Source organism: Montipora foliosa, chromosome 10 (genome assembly GCF_036669935.1).
Source record: "Montipora foliosa isolate CH-2021 chromosome 10, ASM3666993v2, whole genome shotgun sequence".
Lineage (NCBI taxonomy): Eukaryota > Metazoa > Cnidaria > Anthozoa > Scleractinia > Acroporidae > Montipora > Montipora foliosa.
Genome location: NC_090878.1, coordinates 7202616 through 7215115, shown reverse-complemented (window position 1 = coordinate 7215115; position 12500 = coordinate 7202616). Strand labels below are relative to the sequence as shown.

The 12500-nt window shown below is 40.3% G+C and overlaps 1 protein-coding gene across 5 annotated transcripts in view; it reads left to right on the top strand.

The window, feature by feature from the left end:
* Positions 1–12500, top strand: part of LOC137973343 (transient receptor potential cation channel subfamily A member 1-like) — a 48126-nt gene that overhangs the window by 31007 nt on the left and 4619 nt on the right. For all 5 annotated transcript variants that reach the window (XM_068820134.1, XM_068820133.1, XM_068820135.1 and 2 more), the window contains exons 8-26: positions 1–17; positions 980–1168; positions 1865–1951; positions 2419–2504; positions 2667–2828; positions 3249–3363; positions 3787–3956; positions 4801–4885; positions 4970–5026; positions 5627–5707; positions 6218–6288; positions 7924–8083; positions 8465–8506; positions 8671–8751; positions 9920–10086; positions 10261–10321; positions 10962–11030; positions 11492–11665; positions 12423–12491. The exon at positions 1–17 is cut by the window's left edge and continues 169 nt beyond it. In XM_068820134.1, the coding sequence (XP_068676235.1) occupies positions 1–17; positions 980–1168; positions 1865–1951; positions 2419–2504; positions 2667–2828; positions 3249–3363; positions 3787–3956; positions 4801–4885; positions 4970–5026; positions 5627–5707; positions 6218–6288; positions 7924–8083; positions 8465–8506; positions 8671–8751; positions 9920–10086; positions 10261–10321; positions 10962–11030; positions 11492–11665; positions 12423–12491 (1943 nt within the window). The remainder of the gene's footprint in view (positions 18–979; positions 1169–1864; positions 1952–2418; positions 2505–2666; positions 2829–3248; positions 3364–3786; positions 3957–4800; positions 4886–4969; positions 5027–5626; positions 5708–6217; positions 6289–7923; positions 8084–8464; positions 8507–8670; positions 8752–9919; positions 10087–10260; positions 10322–10961; positions 11031–11491; positions 11666–12422; positions 12492–12500) is intronic.

Below are 12500 nucleotides of genomic sequence, written 5' to 3'. Positions count from 1 at the left end.
ACTACTTACTAGATCAGGTAAAGATATGAAGTCTCGTCTTGATCGAGAAACACTAACAATAGATTGATTGAAGAGGCAGTGTGGCCCAGTGGTTACAGCGCTTGCCTTGAGATTCTGAGAATCCTGTATACAAGACCTGTTCTGACCACTCGCTGAATTTGATCCTGGTAGTCCCTGGTTCACCTCTTCAGCGACAAATAGCCAGTTGTTGTTGTTGATGTTGTTGTTCTGTTCTGTAGTTTCATTAATTGTGTTTCAATGGCCCTGAAAAGCTCCAATGGAGAGTGAAATTAAGTATGGCCGTATGTATTAAATGTAGTAAGTTTCTTATGCACTTGCAACAATGCCTGGTTTTAAAGTAAAGAAGTATTGCTTATTTTCCGTAAAAAAGGTCATTTCATCAGTCACAGATGTGTTTTTGTTTAGTGGCTACTTCTGGCCAGCAGTATAGATTCACAATACGAAATGTTGGGATTGACTGTGCTATGTATGTAGCTAACAAAATACATGTTTCTACGCAAGCCAAATAAACAAACAAGAGGGAATCACAAAACATTCTTGAACTTAAAAATAAAAATGCACATAGGATTGTCTTAAATGATAATCTTGTCTGTGGATCAGACCACGGGTGTTCAATATGTGGCAGATGAGTGACTTTCCAGAGGTTTCAATATAAGTGAAGAGATTTTCAAGTTGCCGGCTTGATGTAATACTGAATGTACATCTTCATTTATAGCTGCGTATGGGAAATGTACAAAAAAGCTCGCTTAAAAGTCAGGAGGAAATGAGATTAGAGATGGGAAAAGAAAGAGCGAGATTTGTTATTTCAAATGAAGTTAATTCTTAGTAAAGAGATTTTCGGAAAGGATAGTTCTCAACTCATTAACAAAAAAGAGAATATTTATATGAAAGTCGTAATGTACATAGGCTTTGACATCATGAACTGGAGTCAGTTGTTCAAAAATATTTTTGTTTGAAGGGCTCGCAGGTAGACCCAAGGGATACACAAGGCCGCACACCTCTGTTCTTGGCGGCATCTGTGGGCGGCACAGCCACTGTTCAGCTTCTAATGGATCGCGGGGCTGATATCACGCTCAAAGATGTGGAACAACGTTCACCTTTGCATGTTGCCATTGGAAATTCGTCGACAATGGAAACCTTAATGAAGGTTATAATTATTATCAGTAAAGGACTACTATATGTTGGTTAGGATGTAATGCAATTTTGCTGTCGTTGTCGCTGTAAATGGTCTTTTTAGAGAGTTGCAGTCAAAGTAATTTCCAAGAAGCTTACATGTCAGGACCTTCCCAGGGCAGGGACGCCTTTAAAGATCGATCCAGTGGAAATCGGTCAAATTGTTACCAGGTTCACACGCTCGCCCAAAAACACAGTGAGATAAAAAAAGTTTTAGTGCAATCGTAAAAGAAGAGTTCGAGGGATCCTGGAGAGCTGGTCGGACGTTTGCGTTTCAAGCAGTACTTGAGTTGATTAATCCTGTGTGCGTTCTTTAACATACAACAAGAATGCGACGAAAGGCAGAGCATCGATCTTCTTCCAAACTCAGATTTGGTGATTTAGCTCAAAATGCAACGTTTGTGCGTCTTTTGGTGTGAACGAATCTAACTTGAATACATCAGACAATCGCTTCACCATATCTTGCGGCTGCAAAATAATTGAGGAAAGCTAAATGTTTTCCGCTTCTTCACAACACTTATAGGTCTGCAATGTGCCCATACAACATCAACAGTACCCCATAATTCACGGGCACACTTGCAGCGGTGCTTTTGATACGAAGGCTGTAAACTATATCTATGTGGTTAAGTTTGTAAGTCCTTCTCAAAACTTGTTAATACTTTTCTTTAAGAGCGCTGCATCCAGGGCTTTAGTGATTGAAAAAGACATGACCGGATACACAGCTGTCCATTATGCTGCCCGCGCTGGTTATTTGCAGGTATATGAAATTATACTTCGTAACAATGCATTTATACAAATCCATAAGCTGCCGTTCATTGCAACACGATTGCTTGTCGTTTCTTGTCTATTTGTTCAAAACTTTAATGTTGTCGATTCTTGGCAAAGTTAATCGGGTAAGAGCGTTTAAAACACTTTTTGGCATTGTGGTGGCACAATACTCTGTACCTCCAAAGCTGTCGGGAAAATTGAAAAATTGTCAATACAGGTGCACTCGATTGTATAAGAAGATTGTTGTTTTTGCTTTATTTAGGGTGCGTTCGATTGACCGTATTCCGAAATAGGAATACATGGAATAAAAGTTAGAAATCCTTCGTTTTCACGCAGATTCAACGATGTTGTCGCCAGGCGCGAGTGTCGTCGGGGAGAAAGTCAGTGAGATTTCAGTGAGTACATGGGATAAATATCACGTATGCCACCCTTATCATAATGTCCTTTCTTCCACAGCACATAGCACTTTTTATCAGTAAGAACAAAGCAGCTGTTGAAGTCACCTCAGACTCACTGGACACACCCCTTCATATCGTTGCAAGGTATGATACCCTCACGCTGTTTACAAGGTTATGCATGGTACGAAATTCTACGTACTGCTGCGTAGAAAATGGAGAGGATTTTACAATATTCTTCTCTTAATTTGGATCATCGGTTAGTCGACGTAGAGATATCTGGATGATTATTTGTTTTGCTTGGAACAGGTATGGCTGGCTGGAAATTGCAGAGAGACTGCTTAGTAAGAGAAACGTACGGATAATAAATTTGCAAAACAACCAAGGAAAAACACCTCTGCATTACGCTTGTCATGAAGGGCATGAGCAGATCGCTCAACTTTTGTTGATGGAAGGAGCCACCATCGAAAGGTCAGACAATGATATTTTTCTTTTTTTAGTTGCAACCTTCGCTCGCTATCTCGTTTTTTATAAGCAATGCTTATCTCCTTGTTTCTCTTAAATGAATGGAACACAACCGATTTCAAGGGTTGGATTTACAACCGATCCATCGACCCATCGTGACCAACCAAATTCTTTCGCCCTTTGTTAAATACAACAGATACCCAAGCGTCAAGACATCGACTGGATTTTTCTTTTGATAGGGAAATAATAACTCTCCTGTCTTAATACAGTTAATATGTTCTTCGCCAAATGCGCGTGCGCGCGTGAACAAGTCAGCAGGCAGTTAAGGCGTCAATTGTTCTTTTCCTCTGCAGCCATGGTCTTTACATCGAAAGGGTTTATGTGATTATTCGATTTATCTTTACTTTGCTCTTTTTTCTAATACAGTGATCATCATGACCGCACTCCACTTCACATGGCAGCGTTTAACGGCTCAGAAAGATGCGTCGATTACATACTTGATGCTCACCCTGAAAGTCTCAATGCTGTTGACAAACATGAGGTAAATGACAGCAACTTTAAAGTGTTGCGGTAAACCTATGTCCTGTGTTTTTTGGATGTTGGAAAATGATAACAGGCTGCAGCATTTTTTTCCTTTTGCTTTGTAGTAATTTTGGTTTTACAGTAATTATACTAAATGGGAGGTTTAATTTTGTAATCTACCTGCGTTTTTTTACTGGACATTTCCTTATGATCGCCAACTGTACGAAATCAGTTTGTTTTAGAAGCATTTACTCTCTCAGGTCTCTCAAGCAGTGGTATCATTTTTTGAAATTTTTTGAAGTTTCGTTTAAAGAGATGACGAAACACGTGCAACATTTGTCAGGATTTCGTGGTCTAGAGAGAATTCGTGGTTGAACAGCGTTTCTGTAAACCTTATTTTCTTTCATTTGTTTCCTCATTTTTTCTCTTTACACAATTCCAGAACACAGCTTTAAACATAGCTGCAATCACAGGCCACGCGTCATTGGTGTCTCATCTGCTGTCCGTAAAAGGGCAAGAAATCCTGTTAAACAAGCATAACCAGAATGTTCTTGACCTCGCCATAGCCAATGTCAAAGAAGAAGTTGCCATGGCCATAATTGCACACAGCAGGTACGTCATCATGAGTGATCACGTGATTACGTGAACTTGAAGGAATTTTATAGTTTTCCCGAACAGAGGATGTTATCAACTCTAAATGGAATAGCTCCTCTCTTTATAAGAATCTTTTGGGTTAGTTCTAAATTGGTTACAGCATCACAGGCTTTTTGTTTAAATGAAAGGACAGGGCTTGATAGACTTTACAACAGCTCTATAATCTCTGACGTTACCAAAAGCAAGATAATTTGAACAGAAAACTGAACAGGAAGGGCTACCACTCTACAAGAATTCTTGTGCCGAAAAATACCTAAAAGTGCTTTTAAACCAAACTCGGCAGAAAAAGAATCTCCCAAACACGTCCTCTGGGTCGTAGGAAGCGAGACGGCTGGCCATGCTGATATCGCTCAGAGAGACCGAAACAGCTGTCCGTGGTCTGAAACTGTCTGGGTTGTGTTGCTGTGCGCTTGTGCAGTGCCAACAGTTAGACTCTCAAGTCCTTTCAAGAAAGGACCATAAACCATAGTACCTGATGTTGGGGCCACGCCCCGTTCTGGGAGGAGGCATCTATCTGTTCGCTAATCTGCTACTGCATAATTAAAAGATCGGCGAAATGTGCCCCAAACAGCACTCAGGGTATAAATTAGTCCTGAAAATCCCCCTAGCAGAATGGCTAATACATGCAATTCGCTACGACACATTATACTGGTCAGACCGCGGGGTTAGTTTGTGTTTGTGTGCGCAAAATGCTTTCAAGTTTCTCACAAACGGTTGTCAAGATGGCAAAAAGGGAAAAAACCCAAGATGATGTTAATGTCTTTATGTACACGTAACAGTTTATATCCCGTCTGAACTGAAGGTGGAAGGAAGTGCTGTATTCTGCTGTTGGTGGGGGATTCTCCTTGATACAGACTTTGGTGGAAAAGATGCCTGATGTGGCGGAGGTATGTTTATACTTTTAAATGTTGAGAAAAATGTTTTTGTTTGGGATATCTTTGGAATCTCACACTAGGTTATTTTTCTTTTAGCGCGTTCTTGATCAGTGTGTTGAACGGGATGGCGACCCAGGAAGTAAAGACTTCAAGGTAACCCTCCAGGTCTTCTATAAACCTGCCACACGATTACAGTAAAACAAAACAGGGTATCCCAGCAGGAAAAGAGAGCCTTTCTGTAGACGTTTTCCATCGCTGACTTCGCATAGCATTATCTTAGGGCGCTTTCCTTTTGTCAAAACTGGCCAGCCAGACCCATCAGTTTGCAAAGAAAATGCAACAATTTGAAGGAACGCTTGCATGAAAATCCCTCGCATTCTTCCCGAGGAGTGTATATCATCCTCAAAGAGTGTAATTTGAAGGCGTTGTAGAGTTAGTCCTTCCAAATGCCTGGTCTGGCCAGTAAGTTCTGTCAAATGGAAAGGGCCCTAGTTATTGTCTCCCCATAAGTACATCGAGGCCTTAAACCTCGGTTAATTTGGGTGCTCTGTATATTTAAAATGAAGACACTTGAAGACAAAAATATCCTGCAAGTCATTCTTTTTAGAAGAAGTGGATCGCAGTGTTAAAATGGGATTTTGGAGCTTCAAAAGTCTAACTAATTCAATTAACTGACCCCGGACCTTAAGACACAAACTAGAATTTTTACAATCCGACTTCCTTGTTTTGAGACTTTTTTCGTGTTGCTTCCAGATAACATACAATCTCACTCTAATACAAGGAAAGCAGGATTCAACAAGTACATGGGAACATAACTCTCTTGACGCTCTAAAGGTAAAGAAACCCTTAACCCAGAGAAGGCACTCAAAAAATACAGAGAAGGGGGTCGTCGGCCGGGTTTTGCGCATTTCATAGAAACTAGTTCTGGTGAACTTCAAAACGGACGTCAGTTTTCTTTAAAGTCCACGTTTATATAGCGCGATATGAAACTCTTCCTGTGGCTTATCGTTAAGTTTTCGCCTTTCGCGGTATTTATGTGGCATCCCACAACTTGATGTAGGAAAGAGCTGCTTTCAAATCACAGTCAGTACTTGTAGGCATACATATAGCTCCTGTTTCCTTTTACTGATTTCTCCTCTACAAAGAATTTATATGTTAATCGTACTTCTTCACGAAATAACTAAGGAGTAACATCTTGCTTTCTTTATCTGTCAGGAAAATAGACTAGTAATTTCTTCCTATTTGAAAAGGTGGCTTGGCTTGGCTTGGCTTGGCTTGGCTTGGCTTTGGTTGCCATTTTATTATTGTTACGGCGCAGCATCATAGTGTTATCTTCTTTTGTAGACTATGGCGGAACGACGACGGGAGAATTGTTTGACGCATCCTGTGTGCTATTTTCTTATGGCCATCAAATGGTAATTCTTTGAATCAGTTTTGGTTTTAATATTCTAACGGAGGAAAACGCGTATTAAAAGGTTGTCTCAATTGGTTTAGTTGGTGGGCATTTTTTTGAGAAAGGGTGCGAGGTTCTGCGATTACCGACGGTAAATCGGTGACTCAAAGCAAAACACAAAATTACAGTTTTCACATATTACTGAGAATTGCTTAGCTGGCCTGCGTAGCAAGTGTTTCCGTTTGAACGAAGGGTTCGAAAACGACTTTTAAACGAAAGAACTCCTTACACATTATAAGGACGGTGCCAACTAATTCAAAGATATCTTTGCCCGGTTGATGAATATGCGGGAAAAGCAGATCTTACGCGGGTATTATTGAAATCCATAAAGAAAATTGGGGGTAACCACGCATTTTTGAAAGCCTTGTCAGCGTTTCTTCATGCGAAGAATCCCTGTATGAAATCGGGAGAGCGTACTTTGAGGCCGTTCGTTGGACTTGTTCAAGAGCGTCAATGTTCTTCTGTGAATAGGATGACCAGAGAGGAACAGCATATTCCAGGATACGTATAACCAGGGCCTTGTACAGACGAGAAAAGACTTCTTTGTTTCCTGGACCGACATTTCGTTTGAGGGAACCTACAATCTTGTTGGCTTTATTTACAACATTTTGCGTTTGGGTAACTGTTTCGGTAACTGGCTGAAGCGAGCAACCAGAGAGCTCATAGGAATAGCTAGTATGATCTCTAGCTCGCATGGTTTTTACGTAGAACCTCATATTTATCAGGGTGAAGACGAAGCTGCCAATTTCCACTCCATTGCTGTTGCGTGTTGAGGTTGAATTGAAGTTGTTTCTCGTCGTTTTCATCATAAATAGTCCTGTAAACCTTGTTGTCATCCGCAAACAAGCGCATGCTGACGCCGGTTGTAATGTCGTTAATAGGGAGCTAAAGATCTACGACGACGACGTCGACGAAAACGCCACAAAACAATGATATCATTGGTTAAAAGAGCATAAATAATCGTGCTGCCCGTGCAGCACGGATTTTAGCTCATATTTTTGCGGTTCTCTGCATGACGACGACGTGAAATCACTAAATTTTAGGTTTTCACGACAACGTGAGTATGCAACAGAGAATCTTTCATTCTCTATTTTCAGTCTGAAACCGCTCGTACCAATTTATTTTTATGATACTTCGCCAACATTGTACGACGTGAACGAGATGGAATAATCGCGAAAGACTTTTACTAGAGCAAAGTTCTATTTTGAGGTGACGTTTTCGTCGACGTCGCCGTCGTAGATAAAGAACAGGACTGGCCTAAGTACGCTACCTTGAGGAACACCGGAGTGGACTATCGTCAAAGGAGAAAAATAGGCGCGGAAGGACACTCTTTGTTTTCTACCAGTGATAAAGTCGGTTAGCCAGTTAAGAACAGATTTCCACCAATTCCGTATCCCTTCAACTTCACCAGCAGACGCTGATGAGGAACAGAGTCGAGTGCTTTTGTAAAGTCCAATAAAATTACATCCACTTTATGCGATTCATGGGAATGGAAATTATCGAGTAATTGCGATAAACAAGAACGCTTTTTAAATGGCAACAGGAAAGCCAGGTTGGTTGATGTATTATATTCATTATTTGTTTGTTTATTTTGCAGGAAGAAGTTTGGTTGGATAACGTTCATTGCTAATCTGTTATTGTACCTGGCTTTCTTGTTACCGTTCACCGCCCTAGCAGTGTACCTTAAAAGCAACGCTTGCGACTTGTGCAACTACGGGTATTGCAACACAACGATGAAAATTCCTGTCAACGATTCAGTACGTATAAACAACTGGGGCATCATTGGCCAAAACAATCCTTTCCACATCATCACGCACTTCCGTCACTAATATTGGGGAACTAATGATTATCAAAGCGGCAACGGAACTAACAACTCTTCTCACTAGCAGCAACTTTTCATTTTTTTTTTGATACCTTTTGTACAATGATTTACCACATATGTTGTATGACATGCCCTGTTCCCGCACTTGGTCAACGCCTGCATGCTACAAAGGGAGTGGCCGTTTTTTTGCTCGTGTTGTGATATTCACCTTTCGATGAAAGGCCATATTCTTCTCACGCTCCTGAAGCCAATGATGTGCAGTTTACTTTGGAGTAAACATTAATTAACTGCTGCTTTAATTTTTTTCTTGATGTAGGAATGGCACGATGAAGATAATCGATGCAACGATAACGATAAGGTGAAGCAATTATTGGTGGTTGCAGTAGCAATACTTGTTGCAGATAGTGCTATTGGAACTGTTAGCAAGGAATTTACCCACCGATCATTTAGCACAGTGCAATTCGGGAGCTGATATTGAACTAATGATGGATTTATTTTGCCTGTCTCCCTTCTCGGTTTTAGACTGTTACGAGTCTTCATTATATTATGATTATCTTCGCCCTTTTTCACCTCGTAAAGGAAATGGTGCAGCTAATCAGACAGGTAAGAGCGATTTTTCCTTTATTCCTTCATTATTTGCATTAGCCTTTTTCTCCACAGACGAATTGTGATGCATCTCTCATTTCATCTGAGAAAACCTTTTACGCACAATTTTACCAATTTCACACTCTTTTTCTAAAACACTGCGTACGGTAGTGCTTGTTAAGACTTATCGCATTAAATGGTTAAGTATATTTATAAAATTCGTCAAGTTTAGAAAAAAGGTGACATGAACGATTAAAGGTCATAACAGGCGCACTTTCGAAGATCGTTCTTTTTAACTCTGCTATAACCGCGTGTGTCACTTTTTTGTTCTTACCGCATTTTGACTTTATCTGTGATCTATTACTGACCAGACACACGGCAACATGGAATCTATTTGTTAACCAGACGCATTTAAGGATGGTGCCTACTATTGTTATTGAGCATACGTTCTGCACATCTCGAGACACTCCGATTTCCTATTGCTGGTGCTTATTGATACAGGGATACTTTTGCGTGGTTTAAAACTATGCGGAGAAAGCAGAGCTTAGCAAGTGCTCTTGGTATCCAAGAAGAAAAGTGAGGGTAACCCCGCATTTTTTCAGAGATAATTAAGCTTCAATTTAGAAAAGAACACCATACATTGCTTTGTATTTTAAAGCTTTTTACAAATATTATCGATTAATTATCTACTAAAAATGCTTGGTTACCCCCAATTTTCTTTTTGGATTTCAATAACACTTGTTAAGATCTGCTTCTCCCGAATATTCAGTAAACCGTGCAAAAATACCTTTGAATTAGTAGGCACCGTCCTTAAAACGTTTATCAAACTTCGCTGTACTAGACAGACAGAAAATGCGAGACCTTCATTCAGGCCATTCATTCGAAAATTCACGGACATTTCGATAATTAGGGTACGTTCGATTGACCCTATTCCGGGATAAGAATACGTGGAGTGATGATTTAAAACTGTATGTCTGGCGTTTTGAAGCAACAAAGATAATAAAGACATGTTTAAAACAGCATTTTAGCAGGACGCTGGTGTTTGACAATTGTAATGTGAATCTTTTTAAAAACGAAAGATTTTAAACTTCTATTCCATGTTTTGCTATTCCGGAATACGGTCAATCGAACGCACCCTTAGTTTATTCAATTTAACAACCTAATTTTTTCGTCCTGCTCTCCACAGCGTCTCAAGTACGTAACTTCCATAACGAACTGCATCGAAGTGCTGATTTACGTGGCTGCTTTGGTGTTCGCGTTCCCGATTTGTGCTTGCAAGGGCCACTACAAAGCTGAAGCGTCCGCCTTATCTCTGTTCTTTGCTTGGCTTAATCTTGTCCTCTATTTCAGAAGGTCAGTGGCACGTACGTAAGCTCTTTTGGGGAAAATAATTTTAAAGACCGATGATGAAGTTGATGAAAATTTGAAAACTGAGGATTTTTCAGGTTGACGTTGAGAATACAACAATTTAACAAGCTAGATCTAACAATTCTATCTGTTTGTTTGTTTGTTTGTTTGTTTTTTTAGGTTTTCGTACTACGGTAAATACGTGATCATGCTTACAACCATGTTCCAAACGCTTCTTCAGGTAATCACAAATAGATTACACAAGTACAAAGGGACGATAACGAAAGTTTACGTCAGTAACGTTGTCCGCATCTGTATAATTCGTTCATATCTGAAATTTTCTTAACCTATAATTGTCCCGTGCAACGACTGAGTAAAATACTTTCTGGAACAGTGAATTTTTCAGCGGAGTCATCGTATGGTTACGATCCCTAAATGATGCTAGACAGATAGCAAACAACTGCGAGAAAATGCATGGAAGGTTACAGTATACACCCACCTGGAAAACATGGTTTGTCCTCTATAATGGAATTAGTCCCAGTTATTCAAAAAATATAATTAGTTAATGAGTAATACTTTCTAGCCGAAATCGAAGAAGCATTTACATTAGAGTAGCGTTCATGTCCAGGAAGATGCTCGTAAGACAACAACTTGGCCACAGTTTTTCCTTACAGTACGCTAACACGGCCGCCGAATGCCGTCATGTTCATGCATGTAGGGAATGGGAGCCTAAAAGCTAAACCTGTTCCTCTCGCGACTGCCAAAATATATGAATTTACCACAGGAATCCAGGCACAAAATTTCAGTTGGTCTAGTGTCAAGGCAGCTTTAATTTGAACAAAAAAAAAAAACTCAGGTTCAGTGTTGGCTGTTTTTTTCAGGTCCTGCTTCTCTTTTTTCTCTTCGTGGTTGCATTTGGGACCACGTTTTTCCTGCTCATGTACAACCAGGTAGGTTTCTAAACCTTTTCCCTGATAGCAAAATCCTACTTTTGTAAAAACAGCCCCAGCTAGGAGAAAGGAGAGGAGAACCACGAAGAGCCGCGCTTTGTGTCGGCTACGTGTAATTACTTCGAGTTTTGATTGGTTTACCGGATTGTCTTCGTCCTTTTTGATTGGCCAAAGTAATTACTTTGGTTTTGGTTTTACGACACTCATTTGAAAACCGCTCTATCTTATTGCTAAAGCAATATTTAGTTCTCGAAACTGATTTAGAATGGTCATTCTTTTAGAGTACTAGTCATGGTTGGTGTGTATATATCCATGAGATCCTTGCCAACATGCAATACCACCAGCTACGCATGCAATTTCATCTACCAATTCATTTCTAATGTTTGAAAATTGCGTGATCCACATAACAGAACAACTATCGCCGAATGTTAATTTATGATTCATGTTCTGTTCTCTCGTAGGAATTTCGGTACTTCCAATTTGCTTTAATGAAAACGTTTGCCATGACTTTGGGCGAATTGGACTATGAAAACGACTTCATCAAGGCTTCACCGAAGCCGCATTATCCCGAGGCTGTGAACATTGTCTTCGTGTTGTTTGTCCTTGCCATGCCGATTATCCTAATGAACATGCTGGTATGGAAAACGATAAGTGTAACACAACGCCAGCGATATTCAAATAAAGTAGTTAATGCATGAGCCTTTCGCAGGTCTGATGACTTTGGCTTCCGCGACTCTTACTTCTGTGGTGTTTTTGCTCTTGTCATTTCCCAGCCAAAGAAGCCAGCAGTTTTGTTGTGTGCATGAGCCAATAGGGAGCTTAAGCACGCGCGTTTTTGAGACGTGGACGGCAACCGGAAGAGAACATTTCGTGTTCCAGGACAGTGGTGTCTCCCACATTTTTATACTAATCATCTCTAATGGAGAAAAGATGCTTAGCAATGGTAATGTGGTTGTGTGAAGACAAGTTAAAAGGGAAAACAGCTCACTTCCGGTTGCCGTCCGAGTTTCAAAAACGCGCGTGCTTAAGCTCCCTAATATCGAAGAATCGAAACAGTGGCGAAGCCCGTCATCCCGTTTCTCTCGTGGCTTTTCCGCTTGCTCGCGCAAATCGTCTATAACCGAAGGAAACTCAGTTCCAAATTGTCTACTTTTAAATGGGTGTATATATATTTACCCATATTTGATGTAAATGAATGACATCCTGAAAGGTCAGCTTCAGCAGGTTTAGTAACTTTCCATTCTAACCAGTTAGGAGAAGGAGTAGTGGGAAAAGGAGAAATCTCTACTCAGTGAGAGTGCTTGGTTTAAGTGTATTACTTTTACTCTTATTCGGAAAAGTTTAATAATTCCAGCAGACTGAGTATGTTGATGCTATTTCCTTTACAAATAGATTGGTTTAGCCGTTGGCGACATTGACAAGATTCAGCAGAAGTCGGTTATGGAACGTTATGTCATGCAGGTATAGCAA